Genomic DNA, 25947 nt, shown 5'->3' with positions numbered 1-25947 from the left:
TAACTGTGTGACCTTGTATAAGTTATACCCTCTCTCTGTGTCATCTATAGAGTCAGTAACACATGATTGCCCTTGAGTCACAAGGTTTAAGAATTCATCAAGGTAAAGTGTTGACACATAGTAACCACTAAATATTAACATATTTATGCCTTAACATTATTACATAATTAGCACTAATTTCATTAATGATCTAATGGAGGGAGAGAAAGGAAACTAACATTTATTGAGCACCCACTATAAACCAGTACTTGACATCAGTCATCTGGCAAGCATATTACAGGACAAGCATTAGATGTCTGCATTTGGTGGGGTAGGAAAGTGAGGCCCCAGGAGGGTGAGCCAGAGATCCCATCAGTGGTGAGAGGCCACGAGACTCAGCTATGCAGGGTCAGGGCAGGAAGGAAACACACAAGCCTCAGTGATGGCCTACCCAGTGCGAAGCATGGGCTCAGTGCTTCCAACCTCCTTGAATCCAGACAGTCACCCTGGCAGGGACTATTCCTGCCCCATTGTGCCGACGCGGGGCCCAAGTCTCAAAGAGGTGCTGTTTGAATTCCCACAGCTATAAAGCAGCAGAGCCGACATCCAAACTCAGTTGTCTGTATGGAATTTTATCTCAACCTTACACCGGCTCCTTCTGAGCCAGGGCAAACAAAAATCGTATGTCTCTAAAACCTACGTGAGGGGCTCAAATGCTGTAGGTTGTTTCCAAACCCTGGGGTCCATTCAATCCTCTTCCAGGCTTTGGCAGGAGGGCGGGCAGCCCCCGAGGCGGCCCTGGGACACACTCACAAAGACAAGAATACTGAACACCGGAAGGACTCATTATTACCCAGAAATCTTTATTACAAAAATATTTTGCAAGCCAAAAAGTTTAAGTTGCAACTATATACAAAATGGGGCCTGTTTCCTTCCCAGCAGTCTTAAAATAAACTCCTGAAACCATGCTCCTTCCGCAGGGTTGGTTCGACCTCTTCCTTTTCCTGGGGTTCAATACACAAGGTATGTGGAATCTCCAGGTTGCCAGGCTAAAGCTAAAGCTATACATCTTCCTTGGCCTTATTCCCTTATTTCCCCCTCCAAGAATTAAAATAAAATGAAAATGGCACCAAGAAAACATTCTTTTAAAATACTGAATGTGTGTGTGCATGCGTGTGCACACGTATGTGCTGTCTCTGGGTAGAAGAGAGGGAGACGAAGGTTTTTACAAGCCAATCTTTTGGAATTTGGAACTAGCCCGAGCCAGGTGGCTGGGCCACTGTGGCTCCCAGATGCCACACGGGAGCTCTGGCCAAAGCTGTCCACATGGTCTGTTGGCTCAGCTAATTCCTGGATGCCATCATTGAAATCACCAGGTGACCATCCCCCAGAGAGCTGGGTCTATGCTGAGCTCCTGCAGTTTCACCTGTAGGACCTCCAGGAACGGGCAGGATGGCTCAGCTACTTTTACAGCCTGAGCCAGAAATCCCCTGGGCATCCCAAGGCCAGGAGTCATGAACATTAGCGTCTCAACTCTAAGAGTTACAGTGAAGACTGAATAAATAGGGCTTGCAACATCTGCTTGCCCTGGGCCCGGTCAGGCCCTCACACCCGACTGGAAGGGTGGGGGTTAAAGGGTAACTGGGTCACACCCTCTGGCCAACCTTCTGGGACAGAGGGGGAATCAGCCCGAGCTTCACAGCTGCACCATCCCCCTGGCTGTCTTCAGTTTATTCCAGTTTGATCCCAGTAGGGTTTGACAGTAGAAATGGAAGATTTCTTCTTCAAGGATCAGCTCAGAAAGCTGGGATGGGGGCGGTCACTAAAGGGGTAGGATAGGTGGCCAGGGCCACTATCCCTACCCTCTATGTGTTCCTAAAGTGCTTATGAGAGGTGGTGGGGAGGGGTGTCATCTTCACTATCCCCACTTTACGGATGAGCAGACTGAGGCGTTAGGTCTTGATTAAGACTGCACTGTCAAGAGGCAGCCCTCAGCAGCCCTAGGCAGGCTGGACTTACCACAGCGGGGTCACAGAAGGCTGCGGTACCAGCCGCGTGGCTCAGCTGAGAACATGGCCAAGTCAGTCCCAGCCAGAAGGCTAAGTGTCTCCAGGGAGCTGCTGACCTGATCCTTCTTGCCCATTCTTGGGGTTCTGGGACTTGGAGGAACTCAGTCTTCGCTGTAAGAAAATCCCTCCAGGACTACAAACTGTTAAACCTCAGACTTCACAAGACCCAACCATGGACTTCAACACATGACAGACAGCCAAGATCACGTTGCTGTTGTTTTAAGAAAAAAACAAAACAAAACAAAACACCACAGATCAAGTTTTCTAACACCTCAGTTTCAAGATTGCACATTTCACATTTCTCAGTAATTTACAGGCGTCCACAGCGAGATGTTGCTTAGTGCTAGCTGGAGGGGCAAGCTCAGGTCTAGAAGGGAGAGACGGGTCCGGGTGGAGCAACACAGTTGGGCCCCAGGGAGTCTTGGAGGGACCCGAGGAAGCAGAGGGTTTTGTCTCCAGTCCTTTGGGAGGGGTCTTCTCCTCCTCCAGGACTCATGGCTCTTTAGCCTAGGGATGGGGGAAGCCAGGACTGTTGGCAGCAACCTCACCAAGCCTGGATATGGGTTCCAGAGTTTTTTTCCAGCTTTTCCATGGAAGGGGCAGTTTGATCTAAAGGAGAAATCTTCCCCACTCAAGCCCCAGTTGGGTGGTGGTGGTGGTGGTGGTGGTGGTGGAGGTGGTGGAGGTCAGGGGAGGTGGGATTTTCTCCTCCCTACCCTGGAAGATCAGGTTTCGGAGCATCGGGGAGGCAGTCGAGGGTCTTCAAAACCCACATGGTGATGGACGGAGGCACAAGAGTTCTTGGACCCCAGGCAGTTCTGGCCACTTCCCAGGTCGGTTCCCTGGCTGGTTTGGCAACGTCAGCCTCCAGGTGTGTGGCAATGTGGGGGGAGGGGGCCGTGGCTGCCCAGGAAGTGCTGGAGAGCCAAGGAGGGGTGGGGAGAGAAGAGCCACCCTGGCCCCTGGGTCCCAGAGCCTGCACCGCTCCAGCCCTCCGGGAACTGGGTTGGCTGTGCTCATCACGGCGGCTCCCTGTGGGACAAGAAAGCGCGTAGAGATGGGTGCTAGAGCAAACCATGGTCCCATTCACTTCCTCGGGACCTGGACGCTGGCATACTCTGAGAAGGACGGCTCGGGCTTGGGGGCCGGCTGCTTGGGGGTCCGGTTGAGGTGGACCATGTCCAGGTCAGCATAGGTGAGGGTGTCCTCCGATGCGGGCTGCGGGCTGGTCTGAATGCTGGCATACTCCGTGTGGTTGTTGGGCTCTGCGGCCTGGGGAGCAGGCTTCTTCCCCTTGGGCACGTTCAGGTCTGCATATGTGATATCATTTGTGTCCTGGATTTAAGATACCCAAAGAGAAAGTCATGAGAAGGTCATTCTATAGCCCCTGGCCCACTCACTCAAACTGAACACCAAGTCTGGATGCTTCTGTGTCCTCTCGGCCCACACTGGCTCAGCCGTAAGTCATGTTCCCCTCATCTCTTGCCAACGTTACTTGTCTCCAGCCTTGCCCCTTCCCATCTGCCCTCCTCCTCACCCTGCCTGAAGGGTCTTTCTGACCCGCACAGTGTGGTCCCCTCACAGCCCCACCTCAGTGTCACCTTCTCCCGTTCCTGCCTCCTTCCAGCCTGAACCACCTGCAGTCTTCGCCCATTTCTCATGTTCGTCTCTCGAGGGTGTCTGTCCTGCTTCTCCTTGTAACAAATCCCAATCCACCCTGTAAATTTCAGATGAAGCATGGCTCATCCTAAAACCCTTCCTGGCCCTCCCCTCTCCTGGCAGGGTCCACGTTCCTTCTTTGTCCTTCCTCAGCCCATGTTTGTTTTCCATCACAGGACCCACTACCCAGGACCACGTCTGTTTAGGGGCCTGAGGAGGTGCTGATGGTGGTATGTGTGGGGACATTCATTAATGTATGCATTTATTCCACAAATATTCACTGGGCATTTGTTATGATTCAGAAACCAAGGCTGGCACATAAGAAGTCTGATCCATATTGAATGAATACAAGAATGGATGGCAATAATTTCAGCTTCACTCAGGGCAAAGCTGGGGACAGGGAGACAGAGAACAGGGGCAGTATAAGAATGAGATCGCCAGTTAGTGAAGCAGGAAACGTTCTGGAGTTAGAAAGCCTGGGTTTGAATCCTGGTTCTAGCTCAGGGATTTTGAGCAATTCACTTAACCTCTCTGGGCCTCAGTTTCTCCATCTGTAAAGAGGGGATGATAATAGTGTCTCCTGCCAGGGTTGCTGTGAGGATGGAATGAGATTATCCAGGTAAAGCATTTAGAACAGAGCCTGGTACCTACTGAGCATCTGTCTTCAATAAATGTTCGCAATCATTAACCACTTAGCAAACTTGGATACCTCCCATGTGCTAATCCTATCAACCTGCCACTGCCGCCTCAAAATCACCCATCATGAATGATAAACTTGGCTCCCTCTGTGACTGGTCCCTGCATGACAGAACAGAATAAAGCTACCACCAACCGGCACGACTCCTAGTTGGTGCATGGTAATGGCTGATTTCAGTTCTCAGGGCTTACAAGCAGCACACAACCACACAGATCACCCCATCCACTCTTACCACAACCCTGCTTGGGAAGGATTGTCTACTCCACTTTACAGCTGAAGACACTGAGACCAAGGGAGGTTCAATAAAGTGGACAAAGTTGTCCGGCTGGCAAACAACCAAAGTGTGTTGGACTCTATGACTGTGCTCTTAGCACACAGCTCCTCTGTCCTGAGCCCTGTGTACTCTCATTTGCTTCTGTCTGGGAAATCCATGTTGACAGCATGCAACTCCCTCCCTGGCCAGGGCTGGCACCTGGCACTGGAATCGCAGGCACTCTGCCAGCTGGGCCGTGACTGTCTGGCTCACTGTCCAGTGCGTGGCACACAGTGGGTGCCCAGTAAGTCTCTGCTGTGCATTTCGTACAGGTTTCCATGACCCATTCTTCTCACCATCATTTTATCCCCCAGGAGATTCCAGGAGGAAGTCCAGAAGTAAAATGATGGGGGAGAAGGTCTCCCTCTCTCATGACTGGAAATTGTTTTGTTTTTCTTAATTACAACTCAAGCTCATGTCCGGGGCTGCGGGGGGACCCCATGGGTCACAAAGGCAGGGCTAAGGCGTTTTGGTCTACAAATGCTGCGCCTTTCACCAGCCCGACTCCTTCAACAGATTACATCTAAAAAGATGACAACTGCCTTGGAAATGTCAAGGACAGCTGGTGCGCTCTCGTTCCGGGTTCAGAGCAGGGCCTGTCTTGTTACAAGATGCTGAGGAGCCCTCTGCCTTCAAGGTCTGACAGCATTAGCCGGTGATGAGCAGGGCTAGGTTTCTCAGAAACCATGTTGCCTGCAAAATCATCTCAGCAATGTTGACCAGAAACCTCCAGCTTGAGTGAGTGTGCCCTTGCGTGAGGTAATTAATGACATGGGGTCTTTCCATCAGCAAAGGTGGGAGAGGCCCTGGCAGGCTGGGCTTTGCAGTTACAGCATAGAAAAGCCTGGCTGTGATGAGCAGGCAGTGAGCTGGGAGTGGCGCTCCTGGCAGAGGGACGGGCCTGGGCAAATGTACAGAGATGGGAAGGCACGATCCACACTAAGGGAGCTGCAGCCTGACTCCAGGGCACCATTTTCATAGGACGGATTGTGAATGGTGCCCCTGGGGAGTTGTGCAATGGGTCACACTGAGTCAGGAGGCTGCAACAGCCACCCTTGGCTGCAGTAGAGAGAAGGAATATGCACAGGACATGGGGAAAACTAGGAATGTAAGATCCTCCACCCTCCACCCCACAAGGAGTCTTAATTTAGAACCAGATCTGCAATTCCGGTTGATGTGAAGCAACCACGCCACGGAGTTTCCCAGGAAGGGCATCTCACCAAGGACTGTACCTGTGTTATTTCTCTGGCATTCTTCTCGGGCTCATGCAACCTAAAAAGGAAAGAGACACACAGATAAAAATACCCTCACTATCTCAAGTGCCCATGCAAATTGATAAGAATAACATTTAGGCTCCATTTTCTATATGGGTTGAGGACATGAATGAAGGACTCATAACAGAAATACAAGTGCATATCAAATGTTTGGACAAAGGGGTCAATCTCACTAAAAAGGAATTCTAAGCAATGCACTATCATTTTTTTAACCTACTCTACTGGCAAGGATCTTTAAAAATTATAATGCTTGGTGCTGGAGAAGCTATGGTGAAATGAACTGGAGCTTTCATACGTCGCTGGTGGGAGAGGCAAACCAGTACAATCCTTTTGGGAAGCAGCTGGCAAAATCAAGAGCTTGGAAGATGTCCTCATCCTTTGACTCATAATTGCACTTTTTTGGGGGGAATTCAAAATATAGAAAAAGCTTTCAACACAAAGGCATTTGTCAAGGGCAGGATGGGGGAGGAGGTTTATATCTTAGGGCTCTGCCAATTGGGACTGGTTAGGGAAATTAGGATAAATCCACAGATAAAGATTTAAAAGGTTTATGAGGAGGTTTTTTTTTTTTTTTTTAGTTAAAAATGCTTACATTAAAATGATAAGTGAAAAAGGAAAATTCTCTGTGGGATTATCTCCATTATGAAAAATGTGTGGATAACACTGGAAGGAAACATAGCAAAATGCAAACTGCAGTGGTCTTTGCATGGTATTTTTTTTCTCCTTTTTAGTTTCCCATATTCTCCAAATGTTCTGTATTATAAACATCTATGCATCATCATTAAAGAAAGAAAAGAAAAAGACCAAGATATCCAAGTTAATCAAATAAGTTGTTCGTGCACTTGCTTCTGTAATTGGAGGCCACGGCTTGACTCACTGGAGGGTCACGGTCAAGGTGATGAGCAAACCAGAGCCATTGGCTTGGCAGAAGTTGTGTAAATTCTCAAGCCGGCAACCCCGGGGATGTTAGCATGGATAATGTCAGAAATGAGCAGTGGGGCTTGGCAGCAGGGTTATTAATGGATTTGGCATGAGTGCTTGGCTCCGAAAGCAGTTCTGAGACATGACAAGCCCCACGTGACCACAGAAACAACCCTCCAGGAGCAGGGGCACGTCTGCTGGGGAAGATCATGCAGGTCTGTCCCCACCCTGCTGGCCTCCAGCCCTCCTGGAGCTCCCCACTGGCTGGCTGGTTCAAGTCCAACTCATCGCCCTGCTCAGAGTCCTATGTGGTCTGATGTGCTGCCTCCAGGCTAATTCACTGCCCTACCCTCATGTACCCACTCATCTACCCACCAGATATTTCGGGGGGGTGGCATTTGATGTTATGTACTTCATGCTTCAATAGCAGCCTCGAAGGACCCCCTTGATCAGTTTTCCTCTTGGCTAACTTTCGTGTCTCCTTCAAGACTCAACGATGGTGTCACCTTGTGATGGCTCTGCTGACAGTGCTGGGCTGGCTGGGCTGCCCCTCCATGACAATCTCAGATCTCCTGTCTATCTGCATATCCGGTTTCTATTGTTGTCTGCCTGCCTGCCACGCTTCCTCACCACATGTGCTCAAAAACAGTGATTTGGAATGAATGCCAGTCAGGCTGCCCCAGGGCCTTTGCATGCTCCGTGCTGCTGCCTCTTCATCTGCTTCAATCCTTTTCTTCCTTCAGATGCTATTTTAAACAGCCTTTTCTTGGAGAAATATTCACTGAACCCCCAAACTCCATTCTCAAAACATTGGGTTCTTCTCTTTCAAAGCAATTTCAGACTATAACCAATTATCCATTTTCCCCATATCTGTGTCTCCCCTGGATTTTCCTATTTCAGTGAATAGCTCTACCATTGTTCATCCTGTGCTCAGGCTGGAGAAGTGGGAGTCAGCCCTGATTCTTCTCTCTCTTCCTTTACAGCTCTCATCTAATCCAACCTAGGGCTCGTCGGCTCCACCTCCAAAATATCCATCAAAGCCAGCCACCCCATCCTCTCCACCACCCGAACTCTCCTGATACCTGAAGAACCTCCTCCTTGATCTCCCCACCTCTATTCCTGCTTCCCTGCCCTCCATTCTCCCTATCTGAAATGCATAAGTGATGTCATGTTACTTTTCTGCTCAGAATGCTCAACCCCTCTATAACCACTCCAAGGTGGTCAAGTGACACCAGCTCCAAGGCTCAGCCTAGCCGACTGCTCTAGGCTCCATCCCTCTCCTGCCTCTGCTCTGCTCCAGCTCCTCTGGCCTCCTCTGCGTTGTGTGCATGCATCTGACTGCTCCTGTCTCAGGGTCTTGGCACTGGCTGTTCCCTCTGATTGGTGTAGTCTTGTCCCAGATATTCCCATGGCGGAAGCCTCCTCATCCTTCAGTGATCTTCTAAATGTCACCTTGCAGACAAGTCCTCCCTGCTCACCCCAGGCCCCACCTCCTTGATCTGCTCTATCCCATACCTGGCTTCATTTTATTTAGTCAGCAGCTGCACAACATCCCTTATTAACTTTCCAGCTTGTCTGGTAACCTGTCTCCTCAGCGGACATTGAGCTTCACACAGGGAGGAACTGGGCCAGTCTCATTCACTGCTGAAGCCCCAGCACCAAGAACTGGGCTGACACATTGTCAGCAGTCCATATGCATTTGTTGAATGAATGAATGAATGAATGAATCTTTCTCACTGGCTCTGAAGTGCCATGAGACCAGGGGTGGGCCTTTTCTGCTCCCCTTTGCAACCCCCAGCTCAAGGCTTGGCACTGAGTTAGGCTCAGTCCAGACAAATAAATGAAAGACTCAGGGAAGCCCTAAATATTCCAAGAATAAATGCAGTGAATGTCTGACAAGTGAATAAATGGCTGATCGAATGAACCCCAGTGCCCAATTAAGGGAGCAGAGACACATTTTTCTCTCGTCTGAGCTGGGGAAGATTACAGACAATATTCCGTCTGTACATTCCTAACCCAGGGAGTTAGAGAGAGCCAATCCCTCCACCAGCCCTGCAACCTGAAGAACTCTTTGAGCTCAAAGTGGCAGCTTCCCCGCTTGTAGCCTCCCTGAGGTGCTCGGCTGTTACTCACACCAACGTCCTCTGGAAAATGTCTGATCCCAGCAAGCCAAAGCCGAAGCTGGCTGCTGCATGGGAAACCACCATTAGCACTCACTAGCTATTGCTTTGGTTTAGAGAGATGAAAGGGAGCAAGTGATCTCATGGCTCCCTTGGTAGGCTCATGCTGGAAAAATAAAAAACAGGCAGAAAATGGTTGGTTTCTCTGGGGAAGAAGAAATAGACAGCAAGAAGCATGGGAACAGTGATGAAGGCACCAGCTTTAGTGCAAGAGATGTCGAGGCTGAAGTCATCATTCCGGTGCTTCCTAGCCGCAGGACCTCGGGAATGTCATGACTTCTCTGAGCCTCAATTTCCTCAACCATAGGTTAGGGAATAAGAACCTTCTAGAACAGGGGTTCTCAAAGTGTGGCTGGGGAACAACAGCATCAGCACCACCTGAGAACTCGTGGAAATAGAGATTCTCAATCAGGGACTTTGGGGGTGGGGCCCAGTAATCTGTGTTTTAACAAGTCCTTTGGGGATTCTGTAACACCCTCAAGTTTGAAAACCACTGTTCTATAAAATTGGGATAGTGATAAATCATATCATATCTTGGTTTTCTGCAAGAATTAAAATCACAAGTGGGCTAATATACATAAAGGCATAGATCATGCCAGGAGCACAGTAAGTCCTCAATAAGTGGTAGCTGCTACTGCTGTTATTATTATTGACAATGTTCTATTCTTCCAGAAACTCATTGTTTAATCGGGGAGGTAAGACAAGTAAAAAGTAATGACAACAGAGCCGGGCGCAGTGGCTTATGCCTGTAATTCCAACACTTTGGGAGGCCGAGGCGGGTGGATTACCTGAGGTCGGGAGTTTAAGACCAGCCTGACCAACAAGGAGAAACCCCATCTCTACTAAAAATACAAAATTAGCCAGGCGTGGTGGTGCATGCCTGTAATCCCACTCAGGAGGCGGAGGCAGGAGAATCATCTGAACCCAGGAAGTGGAGGTTGTGGTGAGCCAAGATCACACCATTGCACTCCAGCCTGGGCAACAAGAGCAAAACTCCATCTCAAAAAATAAAAATAAAAATAAAAAAATAAAAAAAAAATAACAACAACAGAAACAAAAAAGAGAGATCCTCCTAGATGGGGCTGTGTAGCCACTGGGAAGCAGCATTTTAGGGATTCAGAGAAGGCAGAGTGGGAAGTGCCACAGTAGTTTAGGATGGCATGCATTGATCCATTCATTCATTCATTTGTTCACTTGTTCATTCGATAAACCTTTACTAAGCACCTATCCCATTCCAGGCATGGTGCCAAGTTTAGCAGCTATTTGCAGTGAACCTCAGGGACATGGGCCCTGGCCTCGAGGGGTGGGTTATGAAATGGGACAGATGCAGAGACACCTTGAACACACCGGGGTGTCCATGCTGGGGCACCAGGAAGGTTCACAGGAAGCCCCCCAACCCTGGAGGATGTCATGCCCTTGCTGACCTCAGGAGGAGCAGGAGGTGACCAGGTGACAGGAGGGGTCCCGCTCTAGCTACCACATTGCATAACTCCAGGGGGTGCCATTCACAGAGCCCACTGTGCCTGCCACCCCTGGAGCTGGGGGACCCTGGGTAGTGCATGAGCAGGGGCAGGGAACACACCCCAGCAGAGAGGGCAGTGTGCAAGGGGGAGGAGGAGAGTGAGGGCCCAGCCTGTGGGAGGAGGGGAGGCGGGGGAGCACAGTGTGGTTGAGCCGTGAAATGTGAGGACAGGGGGTGGCTGGAAGTGAAACTGTTCAAGGCAACTGGACCACAAGGGGCCCAGGAGCCTCAGGGAGGCATCTGGACTTTATCTGGAGGGACAGGTAGAGCCACTGAAGGTTTTTGGCAAAGGATATAAACGAGTCTCGCCCTTGGAAGAGTGTCCTAGGTGTGGGAGTGTGACAGGCGCAAGCATGACAAAAGGAAAACACATGTGCCCGGAAGGCAGTGAAGAGCCTAGTTTTGCTGGAGAGGCAGCTCTGCTTGTTCAGGGGAGGAGAAGGCCAGAAGGTTGGGCAGGGCTCAGACCAGGAGGCCCCCTGTGGAGATCAGAGCAAGAAGCAAGGCTTTATCCCAAGAGTACCTTGGACTCACACTGCTGGGCAGGAGCGGGCCATCCGATGCTTCCCAGAGCCTTCTCTGGCAGAAGAGCTGCTCTTGCTATATGCAACTGCTTTGCCTGATATTTGCCCCATCACTCCACCCATCACCTGCACCCCCCAACTCAGGATACAGCACTCCACTGCCCCCAATCTTGAGGTGGTCCTTAACCCTACAGCCAATCTGTCAGCAAGTCCTCTTGTGTCTACCTTCAAAATATATCCAGAATCTGAGCATTTCTCAGCCCATCCCACCACTTTGGTCCAGGTCACCATCTTTTTCTGCTTGGACCGGGACCACTACGGTCACCTACACACCCTCGCCTCCTGTAGTCTGGGCTCCACATGTAGCCAGGCAACACTTTTAAAACAAAAGTCAGATCATGTCCATCTTTTTGTTCCTCATCCCACTGCGGATAAAATCCCAAGTCCTTCTAACACCCACAGGCCCCACTCCAGATCATCATGTCCTATTCTGTAATTCTGAAACCCAGAAAGCTCTAAACCATCAAAAGATTGGCACTATGCAGTTGCTGGCAAAACCTGGTGTGAACCAACATGAAGCTATTTATAGTTTTATTTATCACCCTTAGCACGGATGTCCACATGGTTCTATGCAGATAGGTTCACATGGCAGATTATGGTGTGCTGCCTCTGCTCTGCTGGGGATGAAGATCAGAGGCCTTCCAAAAAGCCGATAAAGGCTTTTCACAAAATAGTTCATAACACCTCTGACTGCAGGGGCATCTGCGAAGGACACCAAGATGCCCAGGACCTGTGTCTTCCTGACCTTATCTCCTTCCTCTCCTTCCCTCTGGCCCAGCACACAGGCCTCCTCTCTGGCCCAGCATGCTGCTCTCCAACATACCTCACTAGTTTCAGGCACCTGCTTGCATCCCCTTTTCAGAGGCAGTCCCTTCCTCTGCCTAAGACAGTCCCCCACCATTCACCTCCATCCCCTTGCAGGGTAGGAGTTGTCGCCACCTGATATGACACCATGAATCACTTTATTTCTGCGTTTATGCCTGTTTCTCTCACCGGCCTCTGAGCCCCATGAAAGCCTAGGCTGATTCTTGTTTACTGCTATATCACCAGCTGGTCCTGAACAGGGCTGGCACATAGTAGGGACTCAAGTCACTAAAAATGTGAATCAACAAACTAAAGTGCCATCGGTGACGTACATCAGTGATGTAATGTCACCGTCTGAGCCTCTGACCAGGCTGTGAGCTTGCAGAGGGCACAGATTCTATCCTACTCATCCCGGCATTCCAGGGCCACAGCACGCCAAGGTACTCAATAAATATTTACTAAACAAAGGAAAGAGTAAAGTATACAACTTGGATCTGGATGCATCCGATGGCATGTGCAGGATGTCTGTGAGGACAGAAAGCCCGGGAGGTCTCTGCCCCAGTCCACATGGGATTAGACAAGGGTCTCCTTGTCTGGGGAGAGCAAGCAAGAAATCAGCGCCTCTGTGCACCAAAAAAAAACCCTCATTTGGGACAATAATTAAAAACAGCATGACCCAGTGTGAGGAGCTTACAAAGGAGAGAAAGAGACATGTTGACCAACACATTGGTGAGGTCAGTGGACATGGATTATGCTTTGTAGTCTGGGGGGCTGTCAAACAACCAAATAATAACTGCAAGAGGGTCTGGACCAATGATGCACTTACCTTGTAGAAGAAGTGGAGCCCTGGGCTGAAAGACAAAAGAAACAAAAGCCAGTTGTTTAACTAGAAGCACACTTTTCTTATGTAACTATTTTTTGGCAAAAGGTTTGCCTCCAGGGACGTGGAGAGGAAATACTGTAATCACATCCTTGGAACCACAGGAGACCCCCATGCCCACCAAGTGGGCATCCTCTTCCACCAAGGAAGCCTGTGAAGGAGTAAGCTAGATGGTCCTGCTTTTCCACTTCTGGAAGTTGCCAGGAGTCCAAAAGCAGCCTTCAGCCTGGGAGGGGACAACCGCCCTACCTCTGTCTGGGTCTCACCTCCATTCAACCACAAACCTCAGCGGAGACCCTCCAACAAGCCTAGGTCCCAATCAGTGCCCTTCGTGGCTTGAAAACAGATTCTAGCAGGGCTGCAAACCGGGGATCAGGTGTGAACCCTGGGTCTGCTACCCACTCACTCACTGTGTGACCCTAGATGGGTCACTTCCTCTCTCTGAGCTTCTATAACTTGCAGGGTTGGGCTGAGCATCCATTTATTTACATGCCACCACTTTCCAAAAAAAGGATCTTGGAAGGAAAGAAAGTATCCATCTGGTTCAGAGGTTTTAAACCTGCGATATGGGGTAACCCACAGAGAAGCCTCCAGGGTTCAGCAGCCATTTGATCCCATTTTGCTGTAAAATTGTAATTAAAAAGCAACATGCACACCCAAATGCACTCTGCACTGCACTTTAATAGGCTGGAGGCTGCCACAGTGCAAGAATTCTTGCTGCTGGGTTAACGCTTGGTGCCTGGGCAGGTCCTGGATCTTTAGATGAGGTGTACCAGTTGGAAGCTGTGCTCAGCACTGAAAGTCTGAGTGGAGGCTGACAGGTTGCAAAGCGCTGGACACAAGTCATCTCTGGAAATCCAGTGATAGGACACCAGTCACCCCCCTTTTACACCAGAGAGACTAGGTGACTCCTCAGGGTCACACAGCTGGGTAGTGGTTGAGTTGAAATCAGGACATTTCACTGTGAGCATTGAGAGGTTGGGCAGACCCCTCCAGGGCCTAATGAGGGAGAAGGGGGGTCTAGTTATGGCAGAGGGAGGTAGTGTGCAAGGTGGTCCTAGACATGGTCCTTGGGTTTAAATTCTGGCCCCACCACCTCCTGGCTGTGAGGCCCTGAACAAGTTTTATAACTTTCCCATGCCTCAGTCTCCTCATCTGTAAAGTGGGGTTAGTAATGTCACCCATGAGGTCTGTGGTGAGCACTGACTGTTACTACAGGGAAAGCACAGTGAGCAGTGCCTGGCACATTGGAACTGCTGGGGGATACTAGCCGTCCCTGTCACTGGAGCCTGTGTTTGAGAGCTAGACTCTGCACACAGACCTGCCACTCGGGCTGGGTGGCCTTTACCAGAGCTGCAGCCCTGCAAACTCCATTCCTCTGCAACACCTAAGCCCACAGTAATGAGCTCACACGTGCCAGGAGCCTGGCATGCTGCCTGGGGCTGAGATGGCCAGGATGTCACTATCGGCCGCTACGAATGCTTCATCCCACGGGATGGGTTGTCACCCTTGGTGGGGAAGGGACCTGCTTCCCCACCCAAGGAGGAGTCCTCCCTGTGTGGGGCTCTCCAGGAACTTTAGGGAATCCATTGGGTAGACGTCTTGGTGGGACATCTTGCAGATTCTGCAGAAGCAGGGCCTGACTCCAACCCTCCCAGACAGGAGCATGAGGCTTGGCCAGTATCTCAGAGCCAGCCCAGGAGGGAGGGAAACTTGGGAGGCAGAGGTGAAGAAGCTACCAAAGGGATGCGTGATTAGTGTATAACGTGCCCATCCAAGCTCAGCTGTGCCAGGCCACAGAAAGGCAGCTCGGGACAGCACTTGTCCCTTTGGAGGCGGTGGGTCACAACCAGCATTTTAAACAGAAAAAAGAATATGACAAAAAAGAAAATATCAGTTTTAATTTTATATACAAAGGGTGTGTGTACGTCTTGGGTTGAGATGTGAAATGTATTTCTATCTCTTGTAATAAAAAAAGGTTGCAGAAATACCAGCTTAAAATTGTCTTCTCCAAGAGTGGGAAAGAGAACATATATTTATGGCGATCCTAGAATGTGTCAGACCCGTTATTTCACATGGGCTTATTTGGATCTTGTAACTTCTCCAAGACAGGCTTTGCTAAACCCATTTTACAGATGGGGAAACTGAGGCTTGTAGAGGCCAAATTGATTGTTTAGAGTATACAACCAGGGTCTGGAACGCTGGTTTGTCTGACTTCAAAGACAGAGGCCCTGCCACAGCAACAACCAACCCTCCCAACAACCAACACACACACACAGACACACAGACACGTAACACATGCACACGAACAAGGGGAAGCTTTGTCCTGGGTTCGACCCTGTGCCCTCCTGCTGTGCAGTCAAAGGCTATGCAACTTGCCCTGTGAGGGGGCTTTCTAGGGAGGTGGCTCATATTTCTGGGCTTACATACAATACGGGTAATACTCAGGGCTGACATTTATTGAGCACTTGTGTGCCAGGTTACTTCCCTAACATTTCCCATGCAATCACTTGTTAAGTCCTCCGAATCAAATGGTGGTGCTATTATCTCCATTCCCTCTGGCCTCCTGTCCAGGGGCTGGTCATGTAACCTAGACTTGTACCAGGAAAGCAGAAGTCTGCCGGGAGGCTCCTGGGAAAGATGATGTCCTCCCTGAGACAAGTAAGAAGAGTCCCTGCCTCCCCTCTTCCCAGGCTGGCAGCTCCCTTGATCAGTAGTGGCCCCTTGAGGACATGGGGCCTGGGGCAGTGATGAGCATCTTGTAACCATGAGGGAGAAGCCACAGAGTGACCCACCCAGACTCTAACGTGGTGAGGCCACTGCCCCAGCCCTAGCACCACCACCTCTGGACTTCTTGCTACTGGCAGAAGCTGATGTCCTTAATCCAAAGCACCCAATGGCATCTCCCTCTGAGGACAGTCCAGGGACAAACCCTTAGGGAGGAAGAGGGGAATGCACCCACCTTTCTTCTGTCTGATTCGGACGAGGTAGAGGGCTGCCATCAGTAGGGCCACCAGCAAGGTGCACACCACGCCCACCACAATATAGATGTTCCGTTCATTAGGTCCAGTGTTCTCTAGGGACCACATGGAATAGAGGCTTCATGTATGCAGATTAAAAACAGAGAAAACCAAACCCACCACCGCTTTTCACCACTAAAGCAGGCATCATTAACTGAGAACATCTGGCTGGACCTTCTCAGATGTCTCAAGCCACATGGGCACACTCACAGGTCTGTACACACCTGCCCATGAGGCTCATCCATGAACAGCACAAAAACCATGCTGAGGTGCCAGGGGGGAATATATTTGCCGCTGACAGCTACGGAGGAACCCCTGCTGCAGGATACAGGAGTGTTCCTCACTCCTGAGGAACAGAAACATTCCTTCTCATCTGGAGTGAACCACAGAGCGGTCATGAGGGCACCCCAGATCCACTGGAAACTCAATCAGCAGCTAGAAGAAGGGCAGTGTGGCTAGCAGGCTCTGCACAGCTCAGGGGCTGACCACCGATCTGTGCCTGGCACCTGGGCCGTGCACACTGGGCTCAAGAGTTAGCATAGGGGCTCTGAACCAGGACTCTTGAAATGACGATGGAGGCTTGACTGCCCACAGCACAGGTAAGGGGATCATAGAGTAGAACACAGTGGTTCAACAGAAGCAGGGCTCTAAGCCACAGAAAAGTGCTTTCAAATCTATGCTACTAAGTAGCTGTGTGACCCTGGACAAGTCAGTTAAGCCTCCCTCCAAACCCTGGCTTCTTCTTCTGTTACTGGGGCCAACAGTCATCTCTACCTCATTGGCTAAGGATTATGTAACCAACCAACCAACCAACCAACCAACCAACCAACCAACCAACCAACCAGCCAACCAACTAACTCTTTTATCCTCTTTCACTCAAAAAGCATTTATTGAGTGCCTACTGTGGTCAGGCCCTAAAGCTGCAATGCTGAGCAAGATAATCATGGCCCCTACCAGCTGAGACTCAGAGCTGAGGGGTCATGAAGCTCATCCCCTTCAACACAGCCACAAGCAAGTGGAGGCCTGGAGAGAGGCACTGACTCGTCCAAGGTCACACAGCAAGTATGCAACAGAGCTGGTGTGGAAAGCCACACATCCTGTCTCCCGATGCCCTACACGTCCTACGAAAACCCAGCATTGCCCGATGCCCTACACATCCTACGAAAACCCGGCATTGCCCGATGCCCTACACGTCCTACGAAAACCCAGCATTGCCCGATGCCCTACACGTCCTACGAAAACCCGGCATTGCCCGATGCCCTACACGTCCTAGGAAAACCCAGCATTGCCCGATGCCCTACACGTCCTGTGAAAACCCAGCATTGCCCGATGCCCTACACATCCTAAGAAAATCCGGCATTGGTGAAACCAAAGGGTCACTTTGACACAGCCCCAAGGCTGTCTTTTAGAGCTTCCCTGAAGGGTGCATGAAGGACAGAAATGGCTTCTATTCTAATCCATTCAAGGGTTCTACTATGTATAGGGCATCAGCCACATTGATAACAGGTGATGACATATTCCATGGCTGCACTGAAATGCCGACCAGGTGCCACCATTTGAAAACAGAAGAGATGTACACCAACACCACGTTGCAGGGGCTGAGAAAATGGCACCTTGACACCCTCACACTCTCTCAGGGCAGTGACATCATTATCTCCTCCTTACATGAGTATGCCTTTTGGCCTAAAGTGTTCCTTGGGCAATCACACAGAAATAGTCACATGTGGGATGGAACATGTACAAGGATGTTCACTGAAGCACTGACTGTATGTGGGACAAGCTGCAAACACCCTGAATGACTCCACCCTGGCTTCCAGTGGGGCAGGCTCCCAGTGGCAGCCAGGGAGATGAGGCAGAGGCTAGAAAGAGTAGGGAAGAGGGGCTGGGCCAGTGAGAAATGGGGAGCGTGACAACTGTCAGGTGAAGAAGGCAAGATGCAGGCACCATGAACAGATGGGCCCCCTCTCTCCCTCTTTCCTCCTGTGATATAAATCTATGTCAAAAGATCTATCAAGATGTGCATCAAACTCTTACCAGTGGTGACTCTTGGAGTGTGGGATTTGGGGAAATAGAGCTGACATTAAAATTGTACTTTATATTTATAGACTTCTAGATTATTCTACAATAAGCATGAATTACTACTTTTAATATTTAAAAAAACCCACAAAACTAAAAGTTTAAAAGAGCTGGGTCAGCTGAAATAGAGGCCTCACCAGCGGCGGTATTTGAGCCCTGCTCCTTCGGGTGGGCTGAGACCTTCAGGTCATGGCTTTTGCTGATCGCTGGCTGCCCGTCATGCTCCACCTGGCAGGTGAGCTTCACATCATCCCTGTGGGCAGATACATTCACCAGGAGCCAGCTCATCCAGTTGTAGGTGCCATCCTTGTTCTCTGTAAGGGTCGAGGCCGTTTCTGTCCGGGACACGTTTCCATTCTCCAACCAGGTCAGCTGTAGTCTCTGGGGGTAGAACTTCCTCACCTGGCAGGTGACATTCACCTGGTTCTCTGCCCTCATGGGCTGTTGAGTAACCTCCAAGGTGGGTGGAACTGAAACAGCACAGGGCAGAAGCTCTGACCTTGTGGCACAGACAGATCACAGGGAGGGCTCCATAATGTAGCTCCCACCAACACGGTGAGGGCATCACCAGGACAGTGCTAGGCAGGCAGCAGGTGCTCAGACATTGAGGGTGCTCTTTGCATATGAATGAAATTACTAAGCACAATGCCCAGCACACAGTAGGTGCTCAAGGACTGGTAGCTCCTGCTAGGCTAAGAATGAGTGAAATCTATAAGCACCACCCCTGGCATGCAGTTGGAATGTTGTAACTGTAGCAAAATAAAGAAAATCACCAAGCACATAGAGGCTTAGCTCATAGCAGGTACTCATTAATTGTGTTTGCTATCAGTGAAATAAATGAAACGGCTAGCACAGTCCTTGGCACCTGGTGGGTGGTGTGGTCACCTAGCCACTGCCATTAAAATGTTAGTAAGTGGCTGGTACATCTAGGGGCATAGGAGGTGGGCAGTTAGGAATTTAGGTTCCAGGCATTTCAAGCCCTAGAGCAAGAGTAGAGCTGGATGAGTGGAGGGTGGTGGGGGTTGGGCTTGGCGGCCAGGTGTGGGCTTGGGCTGGGTGAGGGTCTTCTACCTCGGATGGTCTCAGACAAGTTGGCAGTCCCACGAAGAAGGTCCCCCTGCAAGGTGACGTGGGCCACCTCACAGATGACTTGAGAGCGAACGTCCTCGTGGGCCAGCACTACCTTGGCTGTGCTATGGATGCTGTAGGACACGCTCTCTCCTGCGGGGTCCACATTGGTCTGGAAGTCTGAGAGCTGATTCCCATTTTTGAACCATTTCAGGGTGATGTCTCTGGGTGAGAAGCCATGGGACTCGCAGGTGAAGCTCACTGTGTGCGCAGGTGTGGCCCTTGCCGCAGGGCCCGATACCACGGGGGCAGAGGGTTTGGCTACAAAAGGAGCATCGATAATCAGGAGACATGACTCAGATGACAATCACTAACGATAAGTGTGTGACACATTAAGAACCTTCTGAGATATTATTTTTTATCCTTCCAATAATGTGGAAGGATTAATGAGGGTGGTGTCCTTATTCTCATTTTACAGAGCAGGATGCAAAGGTTGGGAGAGGTGAGGACCCACGTGAGGTCAGACAGTGTAGGGGCAGGACCCGGAGGGAAGTCCAGGCCTGAGTTCAAACTTCTCCACTCTACACAGGGTGACTTCCACCAATTTGGGCACAGGATCAAAATTAACGATCCATCTCATCCTTGGTATTAACTTTTCTACCCTGCCTCTCCTGGCAACAGTGCCAACCTCAGAGAGAGCGTTTATAGAGGTCAGTGCAGGGAGTAAGTAGCAAAGTGGCACCACCATGAGAGCTGGAACCAGGCCACTCAGCCCATGAGAGGGGCGGCCTGGCACACCCAGCTCCTTGTCTGTAAAATGGGACAGCAGCATTTCTCCTTCCTAGGATGCAGCGAGGATTAAATGAGGCAACAGAAGCAGTTTTGCTTTGCATAAACACAGAAGATGCTTCACAAAAATAAGCAAAAACAGATCTAACTTTAACCCAGACTTTATTCATATCCAAAGCTCTCTCTTCAGGTATTTATGAATTTACTTCATATTTTTCATTTTCTCCACAAATATTCCAGCAGGGTCTAATCTGTGCCAAGTGCTAAATTTGAAAGGAAGGGACACTTTTCTGAATCTGGGGTCTTCTCTGGGGTCAGTTTTGGATAGATACTAAAGATCACCAAGTGTGGAGAAAGCCAAAGTGGTTAATTTCTTAATTATCAATTAATTACACAGACACAGGGCGCCCAAGCAGGTAGAAGCACTTCCTGGGTCCTGAAAGCACACAAACGGCTGAATCAGAACGCGGGCTGTTTCTCCCTGCAGATGGGTCCTAAACGTGTCTCCAAATTGCTAATCATTACCCTGTACCTCCTATCGCAGTCACCAGGAAGCACATATCACACATACTTGCATTTGTAAATATTAACTTGCTCCCTAACACCCATCAAACATTTTGAGGGCACAGTAAGGAGGGTGTCACTTGAAGAAGTCAAGTCATTGAGGCCAGCAGCCTGGATGTCCCCACAGGGCTGAGGGGCTGCAATCAGTTCCCATTTATCCAGGGCTTCTCTGGAGCTGGACACTGGCTGCTCCCTCCATGCCCCTCAGCTCTTTAATCCTCACTCCATCTCTGTGAGGGGATCCTTGTGTGAGCCCCTTTTAGGATGAAGCTCAGAGAGGTCCAGGGCCAAAAGTGGATACAAACCCCACTCTGGTAAGAAGAGGGAGGATGAATGGAAGCACAGAGCCTGGTATGCAGCAGGTACTTAATAAATGACCCCTGTGACTGTTATCAGGAGGTCTGGTCATTATTGCTTCTGAATCTACACATTTATCCTTCAGGCAGCAGAACAAAGAGGAGCAGAAACACCAAGAAAAGGCTCAAACCCTGCTCCCTGCGGCTCATGACAAACCCACATGATAAAACGAGCAGAAACCACCAAGTGAGGATTCTCTCCCCTTTTCTAAACAATCCCCTCAGGAAACAAGTTTGGCGAATTGGCTTTCAAAACACAAACAAGATCACAGGCGCCTCCCTCCAGAGGAGCCATTTACAGAAGCTGGAAGCATTTTAAAGGAGGAGGGAACAGACTCCTCCATGACATCTTGGTGTGTCGAGGCAGGGAGGATTCTGGGGCCGAACTGGAAGGATTTGCTGGGATTCCGGCGGTCGTTTAGACACAAACATTTTCAAGATGGAAGATTTCCCCACACTGAGGCTGGATCTGAGCAGGGCTTTGTCTGGGGCCCCTACCTCGGCCCCCAAGGCCTGTATTATAAGAAGAGGTCTGGCCAGGCCACTGGGGCCTCCAAAGAGCTGTCCCGGGTGCGCGTTGTTCAGAAGCATCCACACCCTGAAAAGCTGTTCTCCCATCTGGCACTACAGAGGACCATCTTTTCCAACTTGTCCTCTGTGACCTCTGGGTGTCTATCCCAGGGATTTTCAGTCCTGGCTCTGTATTAGAATCTTCTGGATTAATTAAAAACTTCAGAAGCCTAGGCCCCTGCCAGGCCAATTGAAGAGGCATTTCTGTGGTGGAGCCCGGGATTTATTGCAAAGTTTCCCAGACGATCCTAAAGAGCAGCCAAGATTGAAAACTACCTGCGTACACATCCTAAGGACCATTTACCCTTGAGGCCTGGAGGAGCACTGACCCATCTGAGGCCGCATGGCTTCACATCACACAGCTCACATCTGTTGAACATTGACTGCAGGCCAGGCGCTGCCCTAAGCACTCTACAGGATTTAACTCATTGGGTCCCAACTCCTGGTCTGTGAGGTTGGTGTTATCACTAACAAGTGAGGACACTGAGGCCCATGGTGGTGGAGTGCCTTGTCCCAGGTCACAGAGCCAGGAGGTGGCAGAGCTGGGATGGGGCCCAGGCAGTTGGACTCTGGCTACACTCTCCTAATTACAGTTCTGCAGGAGCTCAGTGATAACCCGAACACCACCACCATTCCAAGGCTCTGTACATCCTCTCCAATCCTCACAGAACCTGTGAGGGTTGGCAATCATCATCATCATTTCATAGACAGGGAAGCTGAGGACTCAGGGAAGCCAGGATTTGCCCAAGATCACATGATCTTGGGAAAACCCCATTGCTTACTATGGTCTATTTTCTCCCCAGGCTCCCTGCATCCTCATAACATCCTGGAAAGGTTGGTACAATTATCGACGTTCTACACATGGGGAAACTGAGGCTCAGCAAGGGGAACTGGGTTGCCCAAGGTAACACATCTTAAAATAACACCTTGATGGCAGGGTGCAGTGGCTCACACCTGTAATCCCAGCACTTTGGGAGGCTGAGGTGGGTGGATCACCTGAGGTCAGGAGTTTGGGACCAGCCTGGCCAACATGATGAAACCCTGTCTCTACTAAAAATACAAAAAAAAAAAAAAAAAAAAGCTGGCTGTGGTGGTGGGTGCCTGTAATCCCAGCTACTTGGGAGGCTGAAGCAGAATCGCTTGAACCCAGGAGGTGGAGGTTGCAGTGAGCCGAGATGGCACCATTGCACTCCAGCCTGGGCAACAAGAGTGAAACTCCATCTCAAAAATAATTAAAAAAAAAAAAAACCTTGATTTGGGGGTGTCTATTCTGCATTGGGTGTTTTATATACAGGAACTCAAATCCTTTCCACACTGCCAAAGGAGTCCCTGATTATCACCATTCTACAGATGAGGAAACTGAGGCTGAGAAAAGCGAAGGCACTGTCTCCTCATCCCTCATGTACCCAATGGGCATTTCCAGTGTTCCCCAAGCTCTTGTGTCAATCAATTGAGCAAGTGCCTGAACTTCATGAACCCTGACACTGACCACCACCTTCCCTTTTTCCCTTTGAGATCCCTGACTTCATGCAGTTCTAGGGAGAAGCCTCCCTCCAGGGTACCCAGATCTGGTTACCCTATAGCCATAAACTGAAGTCAGTGGGCTCCTGACAGCCTGAGGGGATAATATAAATTCTTGCTCCAATGAGCCCCAAGCACCCACCAGGAAATGCCTCATCTCCTCATCCTTAGTCCTCAGCACCACGAGTAGGTGGGCACGTGGTCTGCTGGGCTGCAGGAGGCCCAACTCTGCTCCATGGATGCTACTCAGTGATGTTCCGAGACCTGTCCTTTAGGAACAAGTTCCCATATCATGAGACATCTGCAGGACCTTTCTGATGGGGGCCAGTCCCTCCTACTCCCATAGGACTTGTTTTGTTTTTTCTTTCTTTTGAGACAGAGTCTTGCCCTGTCACCAGGCTGGAGTGCAGTGGTGCGATCTCGGCTCACTGTAATCTCCGTCTCCTGGGTTCAAGCATTCTCCTGCCTCAGCCTATGCTTGTTGCTATAGAACTGCAAGAGTTTGGAATGAGAAGGGTGGAGCATTTCTTCACACTTTGACAAGCATAGCTGAGTGTTACAGAGACAGGGGCTGTGAGTCAGGCTGGTGGGGATCAAACCTTGGCTCCCCCACTGGCTCACCACACAGGTCTCCTCTCTGAGCCTCAGAGTCCTTATCTGTAAAGGGGGCAGGAAATGGCTCTTCCTTCATAGTACTTGTTATAAAAGGAGAAAGTGTCAGGATGAGGATCTGGCCCAGCTGCTGCTCCCTGGCCCCCTCCCACCTCCCTCCTTTCTCATCCAGGGCATCATTTAGGCTGACAGCATGGCAAAGAGGAGTGAGCACTCTGCTAGGAGTCAGCAGATCTGGGTCACACCTGAGCCACTTACTTGCTGTGATTGCCTAGGCACGAGATGCATCATCTGGGAACTTCAATGTCTTTTCCTATAATATCTGCACAATCAGAATAAAGCCACCCTCCCTGCCTATGTCCAGCGGTTGTGGGGAGACTTGATTGTTATAATGTCTAGGAGGGAAATTAGGCCATAGCCACACACATTAAAACACACACCCCCTCTGATCTAGCAATGGCACTTCCAGTGGGCATCTACCCTGTGAGTAGGGTCACACATGTATAAGGTCATCCACTGCAGGACTGTTTTAATAGCTCAAGGTTGGGGCAACTTACATATCCATCAATGGAAGGCTGTAAAATAAATCTGGTACTTCCATAAGCTGGAGTATTCTGTAGCTATTACACAATGGAGCAGGTCTCTATCCTGATATGAAATCTCAGTATCAAATGATATGGCTTACGTTTGGGAGAGGTTTTCCAACCACTGATGGGCCTAATGGTCTGAATGTGAGTATTGTGAACCTTTAGGAAACTGATGAAAAGGAGAAGTGCTGGCTTCCTGCTTCGCGGTTCTGTTCAAGGAGCTTTCAATCAGCACCTATGATGCACCAGGCTCTTCTATGGAAACAACGTCTAACACTGGGGCAGGAAGGAGCCTCCCTGGAATCAGATGTGGGCTCTGGTCCAGATCCTGTCACTAACTGGGCCTATGACTGTGGACAAGGCCCCTGTCATCTCCTGACTTCAAGTTTCCACCTGTAACTAGGGGTTGGGCTGGATGGTCTGAGGGTGCTTCCTGCACTAATGTCCCAGAATCCGGAGTTAGAACAAGGATCCCGGGGCTCTGGCAGTAAATACAAAATGAGCATCTTTGCTGCCTTAACTGAGGAACCCAAAGTCACCCAGAAGGGAGACCTCCTCCCTGGGGTGAGGGATATTCTATGATGACCCAGCTTTGTTCAGAGGCTTTAGTGACTGCATGAATCAGTCCCTAAATCACACAAGGGTTTTTCTAAAAGACCCACAGAAAATTCCCAAACCTCTGGCTTCTCCTCTCACCAGGGCCATCAGATTAAACAGTAAATCTGTGCCTTTTAGGAATCTCAGTTGGTGTTTGGTGATGAAATAAAGGAAACACACCCTCCCTGCTCCCTGCCCTGGGTGGATTTCTTATTGGAAGGGATGAGAACACAAGCTTGGCGGAGCCTGGCACACAGTAGGTTCTCAGTGAGTGCTTGTCCCATAAAGGAGACTCGGCTGCCCCGAGAGGGAGTGCTCTCTGGAGGCAGCAGGTGAGGTCTGGCCCTGTGCCCGGGCAAGTCACTCTATCTGTCAAGTTTCCTCATCTGTGGAACCAAAGGGCTGGGTCAGCTTTGAAGAGGCCGCGGCTACAGAGCCAGGCAGATGAAGGATGCACACGTTCCCACCCTTTACCAGCCGTGGAGCCTTCAGCAAATAGCATGACATCTCCAGGCCTCAACTTCCCTTATTTGTAAAAGGGGAGACATCAATTCATGAAAAGGAGCAGCCACCACCACACCTCATCATTGCTCAAAGAATGGAAGGTGTTATTATTGAGTTATTGTCACACACCAGGGGTGAAGGAGGCTCACGCTGTACTCACCACGCACAGACAGCTCAGTGCCTGCTCCAGACTTAAACTCCACATCGACAGGGCTCCCTTTCCGGAACTTCACACAGTAGTAGGTGCCGGCATCTGCTGGGGTGATGTTACTGATGCGGATGGAAAAGTCCATGTTGTTTCTCTTTGTGGGGTCTGAAACAGCTGTTACCCGGGGGAAGTGGCCTTCTTTCTGATTGTAGATTAATTCCCGGCCTGGTCCAGCTCCTCTGAACCACTGGATGGGCCCCACAGGGATGAGGGAGGTCACATGGCAGTGCAGAGTGGCCGACTCTCCAGCTGCAACCGATACAGACTTCTCAGGCTGAATCACCTGCAGCTCCTCCTCACCCGCCACTCCTGGAAAGGAGCACAAAGCAGTCATTTTTTTTAATCCTTACCTGATCCTCTGTGTTTTCTCAAGTGTTTATCAGTTACTTTCATTGACAGGGTGCACACCAGGAGCAGGCTGTGAGGTCAGTATACTGCATGTATTATCTCATTTAACCTTCACAACAAACCTGCAACATGAGCCTATATTCTAAGTGGGGACACTGAGGCACAGAAAGCTAAGTGACATGGCAGAGTGGGTTTGAATGCCTGGACCCTCTCTGGAAGAGTCACATCTGAGCTGGGCTCTCTAA

General features: G+C 50.1%; 1 protein-coding gene across 7 annotated transcripts in view; it reads right to left on the bottom strand.

Moving 5' to 3' along the window:
• Positions 1–822: 822 nt before the first annotated feature.
• Positions 823–25947, bottom strand: part of LOC116461231 (tyrosine-protein phosphatase non-receptor type substrate 1) — a 45578-nt gene continuing 20453 nt past the window's right edge. For 4 of the 7 annotated variants that reach the window (XM_032142742.2, XM_032142745.2, XM_032142744.2 and 1 more), the window contains exons 3-9: positions 25307–25663; positions 19050–19367; positions 18116–18448; positions 15845–15958; positions 12829–12853; positions 5938–5989; positions 823–3383 (exon numbers count right to left, since the gene is read on the bottom strand). In XM_032142742.2, the coding sequence (XP_031998633.1) occupies positions 3135–3383; positions 5938–5989; positions 12829–12853; positions 15845–15958; positions 18116–18448; positions 19050–19367; positions 25307–25663 (1448 nt within the window). In that variant the 3' untranslated portion in view covers positions 823–3134. Of the gene's footprint in view, positions 3384–5937; positions 5990–12828; positions 12854–15844; positions 15959–18115; positions 18449–19049; positions 19368–25306; positions 25689–25947 lie in introns of those variants that run through there. The other 3 variants (XM_032142746.2, XM_032142747.2, XM_058433107.1) reach the window with 2 other exon arrangements.

Source organism: Hylobates moloch, unplaced genomic scaffold, assembly GCF_009828535.3.
Source record: "Hylobates moloch isolate HMO894 unplaced genomic scaffold, HMol_V3 SCAFFOLD_21, whole genome shotgun sequence".
NCBI classification, from domain to species: domain Eukaryota; kingdom Metazoa; phylum Chordata; class Mammalia; order Primates; family Hylobatidae; genus Hylobates; species Hylobates moloch.
Note: the sequence above shows the minus strand (reverse complement) of the source record. Positions and strands in the feature narration are given on the sequence as shown.